This window comes from Ochlerotatus camptorhynchus, unplaced genomic scaffold (genome assembly GCF_037179485.1).
Source record: "Ochlerotatus camptorhynchus isolate MF236.1 unplaced genomic scaffold, CSIRO-AGI_Acam_v1.1 ptg000086l, whole genome shotgun sequence".
Taxonomy (NCBI): domain Eukaryota; kingdom Metazoa; phylum Arthropoda; class Insecta; order Diptera; family Culicidae; genus Ochlerotatus; species Ochlerotatus camptorhynchus.
In genome coordinates, this window is record NW_027040576.1 from 1,177,033 (window position 1) to 1,192,224 (window position 15,192).

Here is a 15,192-nt window from a genome sequence, read left to right on the forward strand (position 1 = left end):
CTAACACTGGACTGATGGCCTGATGGTGCCTCAACTGATGCAAGCCCGATTCCAACGTCCTATTGAATTTATCGGAATACAGAAAGGACAACGAGTTTGCTGTAAAGAAGATTGAAATATACAGCGAAAGGGAGTATCATTTCAACCAATGTTTTATTTTGATAATTTTAAGTTGGATGAGTATTTATAAAAAAATAAATAGAACTGCTATAACTGATTTGTAATGCTTAATTTAAACATTGTAGAAAAATTACAATCAAATTTTCTGGAAATATTTTCTAAATCAGTAGTCGATATTAAGTTCTTTTTATCATATATTCGCTTTTCATGAAACAGCTACATTTCACTCAACACGATGTCTTTGCAAAATACTCAAAATTGGATACTTCGCAAAGAACGCAGTTTTGACTGGTTGCACTTAGCTGTCAAGATGAGTACAAAACACTTAATGTTGAGTCGTTTCGTCATCACTAGATGAATGTGAAACGTCATTTCAAATATAAGGACCATACATAAATAATGATAAAATTTGAAAGGGACCGGGGCTAATCACAAATTACATCCCCAAGGTAACTGAAATAAACACTAGTGTTCACCGGTTGGTACAAGTATTATTAAGCATGCAGTTTAATAAAATCATCAAGATGTCGTTTCTTCAATAGGCAATTGTTTGTTGGGTATACACAGCAAAAAAAATGTAATATCGATCAATGTAATTCAAGCTGATGTATGAAATAATAATGTAATAGCAAAAAGCAGATACAATATTACATCAATGGATGTAATTTTGTTCGCAAAATCGATGTACATCGTACAACATTATATTACACAACCGATGGATTGACCTCCCTAATAAACGTGTACCATATACTGACGATATCTTAGATGGTGCGACCATACCATATAAAATTGGGATGATATCCCGAATTGGCGGTTAGGTGCATCTTATGGTTATTGTTTATGCGGGCTGGTTCCAGCAATTTTTTTTTGTGTAGTATAGATATTATAAATTCCATAGATAAGCGGAGGCAAAGTATAATGTAGCCAAACTAACTGTCAGCTAGTGTAGCCAAACGAGCATGACGTCATCATGGTGTTGTTTGAGGGATAAGTATTGTAATATTATGAGCACAAAACGCTTTCCACACTCCACATTCCGATTTATTTCGCGGACAATGGAAGAAGAAAAAATAAAGCAACCCATTCCTCGATTAATTATTGCAAAGATTTGCTTTGCATTTCATTTTGAACTTTTACGCACGAAACAAAACAAAACTGCACAACGAAGAGCTCTATGATGGCATGAACTTTTTTCACGGTTTTCAGATCATTTATTTTTCAGGGTTGCTAAAACAACTTTTCGTGCCTCCGCTTATCTATGGAATGTATACATATAGTATATAGTATATAGTATATAGTATACATATAGTATCTATACTGCTCATAAAAGCATAACTGTCCCATATGAATAGGAAATCAAGCAAAGATGGGACAATTATGCAAGTATCGGCTGTATAGTCTATAGCTATTTCAGGGGAAACATGTCAGAAGGGTCTAACTCGAAACGTAAACAATGACTTGGATCGTCGGTTTCTTACGAATGATAACACACCCACTCAATCTAACTAAATCATCTGAAAGAGCAATGTTTGTTCTATGAGCTGGTGTAGTCAGATTCCGTGGGTTTGTGGTCATGCAAGAGAAATCGACGTTCAAAGTAATTGTTTACGTTTCGAGTTAAATCCTTCTGTCATGTTTCCCCTGATTTTGCGGGGATGTGTTGTCATTCTTTACTTTTCGAGTTAGACCCTTCTGGCATGTTTCGCCTGACTAATAAAATAACACGCTCGGCGCGCTCGGCACACTGATAAAATTTCAAAGATTGTTTTTATGTGTCCCACACATGATTTTTTGCAATGTGATCAACACATGATATCTATGTGTCAAGCACATACTTAATATGTGTACACATAAAAGCCATGTGTAACCACACATACTATACATTTGACTCATAAATTTCATGTGCGCTTCTGGGTGGATTCTGTTTATGTGTGGTCACATGAAAATCATGTGGAATTTTACATGGAAATTCGTCAATAAAAATGTGTGGAATTCTATGAGTGCACAGAAATTCAAAACAACCCAAAATTAAGTTCTTTTCACTCATCTCCCATGTTCCGTACGATAAGCCAAATTTGGGTAAACCGGCTCAAAGTAGTTTGCATTTAAGCACGGCAAAAAAAATTACCCATCGCTAAGTTATTTTCAATTTTTTCTACCCAAAATTAAGTTCAATTAACTCAAATTTGGGTATATCGCATATTACTCAATTTTGGCTTCTCGTACGGAACTAGACGGTTGAGTCGAATCTTTCGTTCTATTTTTGACAACAATAGCGAGAGGAAATGAAACGGGCAGAGGTCAAATAACTCAAATTTGAGTTTAAAAAACCCAAGCGGTGGGTAGTTTTGTTTTTCTGTGTGCATAGCTTAGAAGCGATGAACGTGCTCCGTTTCGTCATCAAAACAAAAATCTTCATCCAAACGTCACCTGTCGAACCAAACGAGTGGACGTCTTGCAAAAAAAAAAAATTTCGAAAAATTTGTGCAAATTTTTTTCGAGGAAGCTTTAGCTAGAAAGGTAAATCCTCAGGTTAAAATCAAATCTTATCCAACTCTGTAGGTCAAATCTGGCAATTTCCAGGATTTCCGTGGTGAATCTTGTGTGTGTGTCGTCCCCGTGTGTGACAGGAACAACTTGAACAACACTGAAGGTGAAAGCACTTTTTTTTGCTTGAACTATAAATTCAATCCAACATCAGCTTAACAAATTGCATCACTTTTCCAAGTCTTCAACTAACAAATAAAACTAGGAGACTACAGCCATTAGCAGTTTCTAATTAATTGATAATATTTACTCGTCGCACTTCCCACAGTTTGTCTTGTCGGTACCTAACTAGTTGAGTAAGAAAGAGTTTAAGAACGAAAACGATGGAGTCTACAGGAGCTCCCCCGAAACAGGTACCTTTGGCCATGTGTTTTAGTGGCTGTGATTGTTGATTCGTGTTTCCATTCGTTTGAATGATCTTTTATTTCTCACATAATGTCTAACATCTTTGCACGTTGCTCTTCTGCACTATTTCCGTGTATTTTTCAAAATTTGCATGTCTTTTCTGTAGCGTAGAGGAACATAATTAACTTGGAGGTTCTAGTCGCACAGTTTGGCAGGATATATTTGAAACTAACGTTTTGATTTGTGCATTTGTTTAGAAACGGCGCCCGCGAAAGCACAAGCCAAAGCAGCAACCGGCTACGCAGGAAGTGACCGTCCAGCAACCAGTTGCTGTTCCGAGTCCACCTAAAACTGAAACAAACAAGGAAAACATTCAGCAGCAGGAACAGACCGCTCCGCTCAATCGAAATCCAAGCAAACGCCACCGAAAACGAAACAGAGGAAAGAAACCGGAAAGCCAAGACCAACAGGTACAGCAGATTTCTCTGGAAGAAATTTTCCCCGGGACGAAGGTTTATACGTTAGACAATCAGACGGTACCGAAGAAGGAAGAAACTGTGCAACAGCCTACGAGAGGCGATAAAGGCTCAAAGCAAGGGAAAAGGTCAAATTTGGTTAAAAATCAAACAGTTGAGAATACTGAATCAGAACAGATATTTCCTGCGATCAAGACTGATTCGCTGGTAAGTACAACTAACGCATTGTCTGTGGAAGACATCCGATCGGGAGATATCTTCCCTGCCGCTGATATTTATTCTTTCGAAAATAATGCTCTACCAAGAAAGGTAAAGATTGTACAGTGGGTTCAGAAAGTGTCGCATCAAAAGCCGATTAAAGCCATCGCTGGCATCGAAGACATTTCACTGCAGGAAATCTTTCCGGTAGATCAAAACCGAAGTAAACCATCCCCAGAACAGCAAACTATGGACCCTCCCAAGACTGAGAAATCCCGAGAAGAGGTGCTTGTCGAGCGAGAGGCCAAGAAAGCTGCTAAGGCAGCGGTTAAAAATAAGGATAAGGCCCCACCGAAACCATCTCCGCAGCCAGTTCCATTGCAAAAGTCCAGCACGGACTCGAGTATTTCTGAAAAGCTCGACAAGCTGCATATCTCAGAGCCGTCCTGTAAGACAGCGGCTAACGCTCAACCAGTTGCTACCGCACCAACACCAGATGCTAAGCAACTAAGTAAGGCCGAACGTAAAGCCCAATTCGAGGCTCAGAACCTTAATTTGGCCAAGGCGAAGCCGGAAACTAAACCAACATTATCGAAAGCTGAACGACGAGCTGTACAGGAAGCACAAAGAGCTGCCAAGGCCGTAGCTCAGGACAAGAAAACTGCTCCTGCCGTGAAGGCTAAAGCAGAACCTGCTGTCAAACCTTTAGGAGCTAAAAAGGAAGGTTCCCCACAGAAACATGCAAAGAAATCTGCCAAGGCAACAGACGCGCCCCAGCAGCAGCAACCGCACATGGTCAAACTGTTCAACCATCTGTACATGAAGAAGTTTGCTGCATCGGAGATTGTCAACTCGACCCAGCTTCATCCGGCGATCACCAAGCTGGGTCTGCAGTATGCCGAAGGCGTCATGGCAGGTTCCAAAGCACGGTGCCTGGCCTTCCTGAAGGCCCTGATGCAAATGATCAAGGATTATGAAACGCCCCCGGAGAAGGAATTTTCTCGCGGTTTTGAAGAGGCCCTCAACCCGAACATTACCTACCTGCAAAAGTGCCGTCCATTTTCCGTCTCGATGACCAATGCACTAAAGTACATCAAGATGTACACCCGGCAGCTGAATGCCAAGGAATCGGACTCGGATGTAAGTATTCTGTAAATTTGAATACAAATCCAAATCATACAAGCGTTCATTTTCAGCAAAAGGAATTCCTCCTGGACGCCATTGACACATACGTTCGGGACCAGATCGAGAAGGCCGAGGAAGCGATCAGCATTTCGGTGCAGGACAAGATCTACGACGGCGACATCATTCTCACTTACGGGTGCTCATCCCTGATCAAACACATCCTGGAGGAAGCGAACCGTCGGCAGAAGAACTTCCGCGTGGTCATCGTAGATTCACGACCACGCAACCGGGAGCACGAAATGCTTCGCCAGCTGGTGGTCCAAGGAATTGACTGCACCTGTGTACTTATCAACGCCATCAGCTACGTGATGCCGGAGGTTACGAAAGTGCTGCTCAGCGCACACGCTCTGCTGGCAAACGGATGTGTCATGTCCCGTGTTGGGACGGCCCAGATCGCACTGGTTGCCAAGTCCTACAACGTTCCGGTGTTGGTGTGCTGCGAAACGCACAAGTTTAGCGAGCGCGTGCAGACGGATGCTTTTGTTTACAATGAAATTGGTAAGCTCCTTGTCGGTGGTGCTTCCGAAAATAGCAAATTAATCCCGCAATTTCAGGAAACCCCAACGACCTTATCCTGCACTCGGGAACCCGGCAGAATCGATCCTGCAATCCGTTGGCCGATTGGGAATCGATCAATCACCTGACGCCGCTCAACCTGCACTACGACGTGACGCCGCCGGAGCTGGTGACGGCCGTGGTGACTGAAGTGGCCATCCTGCCCTGCACTAGCGTTCCCGTTATTCTGCGCATCAAACCTTCCGAGGTTGGCTACTAGTTTCGAGGGGTTTGGGATGAGATGGACTGTTTAAAATATCGAAATTTATAATAATAAATGCAAAAATTATGTCAGTATCATTTGCTTCCAATTTTAAACCGTTAATTCAAAAAAAAAAATCAGATTATTTCAGAATGTTGCTGGATGCTTTATTATAATAATTCACGTCACATTCATATGAAGTGGTACAGTGGTTTTGGGAATAGAATTGATCATTTTAGATGGTCAAGTTTTGAACCCACCACAGCATGCTTTTAGTGCTACTGTATATGGACGATCACATGTAAAATACTGTGGTAGCCACAGCATAGTTCCTACAAAACCTCAGCATTTTCATTGATCCATTCCGACGCGATAGTGATTCATATTCTTAAATCGTGGAATTATCGGACCAATTAATTTTTATCGGAATGTCAATATCTGAATATTTGATAATTACCTAGTTTTGTATTTTCTTTTTATAAATTTGTGGTCAATCCGAGAAAAAAAATGGTTAAACACATTCTGCTCAAAATTGGTAGAGCTACCCTGAATGCAAGACATTCCCGCAACACGTTCACAGCTGCAATTGCATTGGAAACTGGATTTAGGGGATTTAGATGCCCCCACCTACCATGTTGCGAACGCCCATGCAATGCTCATTTCAGTAGCTGTTGTCATGCGTGCACGGTTAGAAAAAAGTACCCAAAATAAAGTTCTTTTCACTCATCTCGGCACTATAACCAGCATTTTACGAGCGCTTATGGCAGCCGAGGATCACCAGGAATATAACCAACAATCAATACGAAACTAACGATTTTAAATTGGCTCACCACTTTAGTAGCCTATTGGTCCCAAGCAAACGATTAACGTACCCTATTCTAGTCGAAATTCTAGTACTACGCAATGTTTGTTTTGATTCGCTATGAAAGTTTGACAGATAAAATTAGGGGTTCGTGATTTTTCCTATGTTTCGAGAGTACCAGCAACAATCAATACGAAACTAACGATTTTAAATTGGCTCACTGCTTGACTAGCCTATTGGTCCCAAGCAAACGATTAACGTACCCCAATCTAGTCGAAATTCTAGTACTACGCAATGTTTGTTTTGATTCGCTATGAAAGTTTGACAGATAAAATGAGGGGTTATTGGTTTTTCCTATGTTTCGAGGGGTGAAGCGATTAGCTTGGCACCGAAGATAGTACCAGAGCTGAGTCAAAAAGTTGAGCACGTTATTTCGGGACCTTCTAGTCTTAGAGTTACCTCTATGGTACCAGAGCTGAGCCAATAAGTTGAGCACAGTTCTTCAGAACTTTTTGGTCTTAGAATTACCTCTATGCCATTATCAAGTATTGGGAAATTGCCGTAAAAGCTCTACGCAGATGTCACCACCACAGTTTGATTTTGTCTGTGGTTTGATAATGATAATGCTGACAGGCTGCATTCCTATAAGGGGCTGTTCATGAACTACGTAGACAGTTTTGGGGGGGGGGGGGGGTGGCAATTATCCACGGCACTTCCATTTAAAAAAAATATTGTATGGACAATTGTCTACGCAGGGGGAGGGGGGTCAAGAATCCCTAAAAACTGTCTCCGTAGTTAATGAACAGCCCCATTCTAGGGGCAGATTACTTGTGGTGCATTTATTATAACAAAAAATAAATAAATGCATTTTGACCAGAAACAAAAAAATTAAATACAATTTTTCAGTGCATTTTTTTTTGCGTGATGCTCTAAGGCCGTTCGCAATGCTGTTGTATTTTATAAGGACTGTTTCAATTTGAAACTAGAACAGAAACGCACCTCTCGCAATGCTCAGTTGCAGTTTCATTATTCGAGCACTATTTTGCACCAGATTTGCAACTGCTCGACTATTCTGTTTTATTTCTGAGCGAGTTTGAAACACGAATGGAACTCTGTTTCAAATTTCTGTATGTATTTAAAGATGTTTCGAAGAGCTTCACAAAAAAACTCTATGAACTTCATAGAGAACAGGAAATTTTATGGAACTTGGTGATTACAAACATCTTTTAGAACTGTGCGTTGCGCTGATCGTGTTGCAGTTTTATTTTTGACAGTTTCAAATTATAGAATTGTCAAGTCGTTTAAAACAATTTTGAAACTCAGCATTGCGAACGGCCTTTAAGTAACAGTTCCAGTTCCTACCAAAACATGTTGTTGTTCACATCGGTTCGTTCAAATCCACACTCCTGACTCGAGCATTTTTTTTCCTGAAGCTCCTCGACCGAGAATGCGGAAAAAATCCGTCGAAATTCCCTGTAACCGATGGGAGCATCACAACATCGCAACATTTGAACATTTGAAAACACTGTCGAATCTCCCCGGAACATCCGCAACATACAAAATATCCACCAAAATCATGCTATGGTATTCTCTTCGCCGTGAACACGCATAAACTTACTAGAAACTCTCTGCAACCTCCTCCGGTAGCAACGGAAATCTCAAACGAAATCGTGCTGCCTCCGGAACTTCCAGTGTCAACATCGAAAACCTCCTTCGAAATCGTGCTAAGCCCGCTTCACCGAGAATGCGAGGAAATGACTTAGAAATTTCCTGGAACATCCGTTGTTAGCCCCGACAATATCGACCGAAATCGTACTTCTCGACCGTGCACACAAGAAAACCTCCACCGAAATCGTGCAGATCCTCATCCGCTAAGAAAATTCCGTCGAAATTATTTTGAATCTCCGCTGGAAGCATCAGAAATCGCCACCGAAACCGTGTAGAACCCTAATAAACAAATACCATACACGAACTGTATCCCGGATGGGTAAACTATCCCTTAAATGGTTTGGAAGGTACCCCGAACATGTCGTTAAGCTCTCTTTTATGGTTATTTTTATTAGGGAACCTCGTCCGCCATGAACGCAAGAGAATGCCATCGAAATTTTGTATTTTCGCTTTTTTTAATTGGTCATACTGTATGCAAATGTAATTGTTATTTATTAAGTCAAACGTAATTCGTAAATTACGTACTTTAGTCAAACGACGAACTAGAAAAACTTTCCTACTTAGAATCTGCGTTTGCCGCATCTAGAACCGTCTCCAAAAGAATGCATGCAGAACCTCGTCCACCGAGAATGAGAGAAAACCCGTTGGCAGCATCCAAACTCTTCACTGGCCGAAGCTCCTCCGAAGACAATGCGTGGAAACACCGTCGAAACTCCCTGGGAACCTCCGTTGGCAGCGCAGCATATAAATTCTCTAGTCCACCGATGGATAGACGATTTTTCTTTTCATGTTTTGTTTGTATATCTTGCTTTGTTTTGACGTTCACATCCCACTGAATGGTTGATGTAAAAGATGGAAATTAAATGCAGGCCCCTATAGGCCCCATTCCTATAGGAAATTCCTCGGTTGCGCTTTTTGATAGAATTCTATTCGCCAGACTCTTAATGTAGCGACTATACTGTTACGCCCTAATTCCAGCTCTATCTAGAATTGAGCATACACAAATTTTATGAAAATAATCTGGCCACCCTGTCAGCTGTCACGTTTGCCGACGACGTTTCGCCACGTAATTTTTGTGTGTTTTCAACAATCGTTTGCGGCCGGGAAGCTCTTACTACCGATTTTCCGTGCAATTTTCGTCAACTAATTACCAATAAAAGCAGCAAACGTAAGTACTAGCTCTGGTGTCCGGTATATTTATTCATAATTGCAGCCGAGTGGGTTATAAAGTTTCACTTATTGACAACATTTTTTTTATTCCACCCCAAAAACAACAGCGCCCGCAATGGATTCGATGATTCGCTACATCTCGCCGGTGAATCCGGCCGTGTTTCCACATCTGGCCAGCGTGCTGCTGCTGATCGGAACCTTCTTCACGGCGTGGTTCTTTGTGTTCGAAGTTTCCCGACCGAAACTAAGCGGCAAGGAAGGAGTCATCTTCAAGGAACTGCTGATTTCGCTGTTCGCCTCGATCTTCCTCGGCTTCGGGGTACTGTTTCTACTGCTCTCGGTGGGGATCTACGTGTGAAGTGCTTCCGTCAAGCCGCCGAAGCAACCTCACTACAACAAGAACCTCCCAAAATCTATTCCGTAAGTTTATTCAAGGGAAACTATTCTACATTTTCCACTTCCTCCGTCGCCGTCGTCGTCGTGAACTGAATGTGGAGAACGCGAAGAAGTACTAAATTTAATGATCCCCTGCGATCTCTAATCGTGTGAATCCGTGTGCCGATGCATTTTTTTTGGTCCTGTTTCGGTCGAGTTAGAAGAGAGCAGAAAGCGATTGCGCATGTAGGAGCTACAGATAAGATTTGAATAATATTAGACTTAATGGGACTAGGCGTCCAAGAGTGAACTATTCTGGTTCGATTTCTTCCGATAGAAGTGGTATTGAGAAATCCGTGGGATACAAGGGCCGGTCCGTAAAAGTCGTCAGTTCATGAAACTTATTGTAGCGCTCGCAGTCGAAATTTAAACTAACTGAGGTTATTACATTGCACTACTATTAAAATACTAATAAATTTGCAATGAAATAAATTTTTAATAATATACAAAAACTCAAAAAAAAAAAAACAAGGGCGAAACCAACTTGTTTTGTTTAGAAATTTAGTTGTTTCTTACGCCCGCTTCCTCCCGTATACATAGATAGGGCGAAACAGACATACTTTCGCAACACACGATTCCTTGCTATTACCGGTTGGTAATCTTAAAGTAACATTGTTAACCTGATCGAAATACATGAAAAAGAAGCGAAAAAACCACAACACATGAATTTATCTGGAATCCATAAGAATCTGCAAAAGGTCGATAGTAACAAACCGTCAGGAAAACGAACGTAAACGTTAAGGCGAAACAGACAATGGCAAATACAAGTGGACGAAACATAGGGGCGAAATAGTTTCTGTGAACGCAGCCGGGCGAATTATCTCGGGGCGATACAAGGTGCTATAAATCAATAATATTTTTATTTATCTCACAGTAATGCTAACGAATATTTTAATAATTAAAAATATTCTGGTTCTTGAAATGGGTTAGAGAATATTAATTTTACATTTGATTATCCTTGTTCAACATTTCAGATTCATTTTTCTCATTGCGATATTGGCCCTTAATCCAGCTCTATCTAAATATGGCCGGAATGTGGAATCCGAGGGTCACGGAGCAGTCCTCCGGAAGATCCAAAGCATCCGTACAAGTGTTGAAATGAAGGACTCTAAAGCTCAGTAAAGAAATGTATTTTCAAATTACTTGTGGAAATATAACTAAATGTGGTTCTGGGACCGGAATGAGGGTCAGTTGATGGTTCCAGAACATCAATTTATAGAACTTATTCTAGATTATTATTATTATTATTAGGAAAAACAACTGGTCGTATAACAGTTTTTACGCTTCAGTTAAATTTGTTACATACGACGATTGACACCTCCATAGAAGTTAGGGAAGGTCCATCAATTATGTCACGCAAATTTGGCCCGTTTTTAAACCCCCTTCCCCCCTTTGTCACATTTTTTGTATGGATCTTAAATTTTTTTGTATGGCTCGTAACAGTTTCCCAAACCTCCCCCCTCCCCCTAAAAGTGTGACATAATTAATGGACGATCCCTTAGGTGTCGTATGTAACATGGAGCTATGTTTTGACCGGACCGGTTGACACATACGACAAATCGTTTTTTGATTAGCAAATGAAACAAAAATGAGGTAGAGGATCCACATTTTGCCTCTAGGAAGAGTAAGAGTGTCTGGTAGCATTAAAATGAAAATTTGTTTACGGTTGTTACAAACGACACAATCAAAAACGACTCCTAATTGTTGGTCAACCAAACGGTCGATTCTCTTCATCGACTTTCTCTTTCGCTAATAACTTGGGCACAGAACCGTTTCTTGTCGTGTTTGTCGTATTAGAAGCTAGATAATCACCCCTATTCTGTATTTCGTTTCGAACGAAATTCCCATACAAAAAAATATTTTTTTGTATGAGAATTTCGTTCGAAACGAAATACAGAATAGGGGTGAATAGCTTCTTCCATCGATCTGTGTGCTGAAAAGAGCTGGGACTGTTTTAACATGGATGCAAAGAGGAAGTCGACGATGAGAATCTGTCAATGTTACTTAGGACCTAATGTATTGTTCAGCTTGAATGCTTGAATGGCTCTCAACTTAGTGTTCTTTGAGTACTTCCACAATAGTTAACTGAGAGCTTTCTCAGTATCATTTTTACATTAGTATTATTGTTTGGCAACTACAATCATACTATAATGCCCAGGGAAATCGAGAAATTTTTCAATCCGAAAAAATCCTAGGCCGGACCGGTAATCACTTAGCCGCCTCCAGCAAGGTCTTGCTTTACCGACTGAGCAAAGTGAGGGCCCCTCCTAAAGGATTACAATTTTGCTAGGTTGACTTTGAAAGGGTTCACTAAAAATAGGCAATAGCAAAAATTCTTCTCGTTGTTCTAAAGAGAACGTATCATATATTATTGAACAAATGGATTATGTTGGATAATGTCGATCCTACAACAAGTTTTTTAAAGCACATTACATTTGCGATGATTAAACATAAAATATAGCAATGATAATATTAATAATAGTAATAATTCTCGTATGCAAATGACACTACTTCAGATGAGTTGGCGATAGGGAGTTGCCATTTGATTTTAATATGAAATATTTCTAACCAATTGTTCCGCCCATCTACTTTTCATCATCGAAAGACGCCGGTCCAGCGAAACAAACCCATATTTACAACCAATTCCGCACAAAAACACGATCTATCTCCCATTAGGCATTGAAGCCTGCCTTCTGTCGGCACTTTTGCATCAGGGCTCGGAGCATAAACTGCTTCCGTGACAACTGTCGGACGTTTTTGAGGAACACTTCCAGATCGATCACTCCGCTGCGAAGTGCTTCACCCATAAAGTAGACTGCATCCTCGATGGCCGCTTCTTCGGCGTAGGCGTTCAGTAGCCTGCAATAAACAATGTTAATTTTAAAAACACGGTCCACAACATCCCTACCATGATGATGCACTTACTGCTTATACAGTGGAGCAGTAGTAGTCACAGCTTCGTCTACATCGATTCCGTCCACCTTCTCGAGGCTCTCGAGTGCCCGTTCCAGCTCCTGATCCTTGTCCTTGAGCACGGCAATGCTCTTCGTCAGTTCCTGTTCGTCCCGCTCCAATCGACCGATGATGTCATTGATCTTGGATTGACCTTCGTTTAGTTCCTGCTTTGTGCGCTTAAGCGTTTGAATCTCCGCCTGGCATTGATTAACCTTTTCCTGAATTCGTCGCTTTAGCTTATCCTCTACCGCGCTGACCAGGGAGGCCTTGATGTGTTCCTCGGTGATGGTTCCCGTACCCTGGGTCGATGGATTCTGCAATGGAATCGGTTCGTTGGCGTTTGAAAATAAAATTTTAAAATTGATCTTACATAGCCTGCATTGTATCCCGAAGGCGTAGGCATGCTTGGTGGCATGTAGGGTGGATAACTGCTACCGGCTCCGGGCTGGCCGTAACCACCACCATATCCCCCGGTTGCCGGAGGATATGGTGGAAACTGCTGCCCCGGGAATGGGCCGTAAGGACTCTGTGTGCTTGTCGGTGGCTGAGGCATAAATGATTCTGCAATCAAACGAACAATTTAACTTCTTCGCTTAAACCCTCCCAAACCAGATCTTACGTGTCGGATAGGGTGTTGCTTGCTCCTTCGATTGTTTAGGCTTCGAATACACCGGGGGAAATTCCCCAAACGTAACGATCATAACATGAATCAATCCGAGCAGATCCGACTGCATTGGGGTCCAGTCGTGCAGGTAGGGTAAATATATTTTGCCATTGTGGTCCACGTACATGGACACTTTGATGTGCATATCGGATGTTGGTTTAACGTAGCAAATCGGAGCATACCGGGGATGGGTATCCAGTAGCCAGATACATATAGGAATATGATAAGTATTTCCCTTGTACCGCACCGGGATCGTTCCCTGCAAGTTCAACAACTGCTTTACAGTTCCGTCATTGAAAACTACAAAGCTGACATTAATGATAAGGTACTTTTGCCAACAAATTGATCTGACTCACCATACTCCTCGTACCGACAGGCAAGAGCTTTGTATTGCTTCAGACAATCAACGACATCCTTCTTGGTGGCAGTTGGGTCTATATACTGTAGGGGGAAGATAACAATCACGAGATAATTGTTTAATCAATTATTTTTGCCCCCTACTAATAAATCCAGCTCCCCCACACTTACATTCACTAGCATTCGACCGATGTCCTCCATTTTTGACATCCTTTTCTATAACTTTTTCAACAATCACTACGATTGGCAAATTTTGTTTACCACACACTAGCAGCAAAAGTGAAGAAGAATTATTAATCAGCTTTTTCTCCAGAGATTTTAATTATATTCGTGAGAAATTTCCAAGCACCAAAAATTGACGATGAATGACAAAATAATCCGAAAACGTTAGGTTTGGAACAAAGCTCCTGTCATCGTCAGTGATCAGAGTCGGAGCGAGCGAAGCAAAGTTTGACAGTTGTAGCAGTGATGCCTGCTGATAAGAAAAACAAAAACATGAAACTTTACACACTCTACACAGTAAAAAAGTTGTTGAATATTTCCAAACAGAGTGCTAGGGAAAAGTACTTAATTTTGGGTAGTATTTTATCACCGTATGAGATAGCAGTGAAGTAACCATCTCCTTCAACGTATTTATACAAATTTCAGGACTTCCAAGCATCTTCTCACAGTCGTCACAGCGATAACACCAAGGACAGCACTTGATTCTGTCCGATGGAAATATGTCTTTATTGCAGTGGGATTCACAGCAAGTGTTATGTTTGTTGTCGTAACTGGATCAAAGCATTTCAAAGCCATTTACACAGAAAAAAAAGTTGTTGATTATTTTATTACATCCAAACAGCTGCACAGAGGTCATTCCGCCGGTTGTGTAGTATTACCATAGAGGTAACTCTAAGACCACTGGGTCCCGAAGAAAATCATTATTATTTTTGGCTCACTCAGTACCAGAACAACGGTCCCAAGCAGTCCCAAGCTATTTCACTCACCCCTGCATGTTCTGCATGAATCCACACACCCCTGATGTTATCTGTCAAACTTTCATAGCGAATCAAAACAAACATAGTGTAGTAATAGAATTTAAACTAGAATAGGGTACGTTAATCGTTTGCTTGGGACCAATAGGCTACTAAAGTGGTGAGCCAATTTAAAATCGTTAGTTTCGTATTGATTGTTGGTATTACCACAAACGAAGTGACAGACGGAGCGGCTCGAAAACTTTGGTGACTAACCTGCTATTGCAATTTTTCAGTGTACCACATGGCAACACCACTACTTCTGGATTGTACCACATGGCAACACTACTACTGGATTGAACTAGCATTTTCCCCAAATGTACTAGAATGTTTTGGTTCTATCTCTTTCACTCTACTTAAAACTGAAATGCATAAAAAATGACAAAATGATACACTCTTTGCACACTGTCAAAGAATCATTGTACACTAAATCAACTTTGAGCAAAACCAAAACAAAAATACTATCCCATCTGGTGAATGATGGCACAAGCTTTTAA

The 15,192-nt window shown here is 41.1% G+C and overlaps 3 protein-coding genes across 4 annotated transcripts; 2 read left to right on the plus strand and 1 right to left on the minus strand.

Annotated features, from left to right (window-relative positions):
• Positions 1–2,617: 2,617 nt before the first annotated feature.
• Positions 2,618–5,705, plus strand: eIF2Bdelta (eukaryotic translation initiation factor 2B subunit delta). 2 transcript variants are annotated; one of them, XM_065218399.1, is made up of 5 exons: positions 2,699–2,773; positions 2,936–3,020; positions 3,270–4,826; positions 4,883–5,369; positions 5,426–5,705. In XM_065218399.1, exons 2-5 carry the CDS (start codon positions 2,991–2,993, stop codon positions 5,644–5,646), a joined length of 2,295 nt encoding a protein of 764 aa, XP_065074471.1. In that variant the 5' UTR covers positions 2,699–2,773; positions 2,936–2,990; the 3' UTR covers positions 5,647–5,705. The 2 variants fall into 2 exon arrangements, with proteins under 2 accessions (XP_065074472.1, XP_065074471.1); XM_065218400.1 differs by lacking the exons at positions 2,699–2,773; positions 2,936–3,020 and adding an exon at positions 2,618–2,640 and having other exon boundaries at positions 5,426–5,701.
• Positions 5,706–9,148: 3,443 nt separating this feature from the next.
• On the plus strand, positions 9,149–9,953 carry kud (oligosaccharyltransferase subunit 5 kud). The gene is made up of 2 exons (XM_065218401.1): positions 9,149–9,266; positions 9,376–9,953. The coding sequence occupies exon 2, from the start codon at positions 9,384–9,386 to the stop codon at positions 9,624–9,626; it is 243 nt and encodes an 80-aa protein (XP_065074473.1). The 5' UTR covers positions 9,149–9,266; positions 9,376–9,383; the 3' UTR covers positions 9,627–9,953.
• A 2,084-nt stretch (positions 9,954–12,037) lies between these two features.
• On the minus strand, positions 12,038–14,032 carry TSG101 (tumor susceptibility gene 101). Its single transcript, XM_065218402.1, has 6 exons — positions 13,851–14,032; positions 13,679–13,763; positions 13,278–13,622; positions 13,029–13,219; positions 12,629–12,972; positions 12,038–12,562 (listed from the first exon to the last, which is right to left on the minus strand). The coding sequence occupies exons 1-6, from the start codon at positions 13,887–13,889 to the stop codon at positions 12,376–12,378; spliced, it is 1,191 nt and encodes a 396-aa protein (XP_065074474.1). The 5' UTR covers positions 13,890–14,032; the 3' UTR covers positions 12,038–12,375.
• Between the last annotated feature and the right edge of the window lie 1,160 nt (positions 14,033–15,192).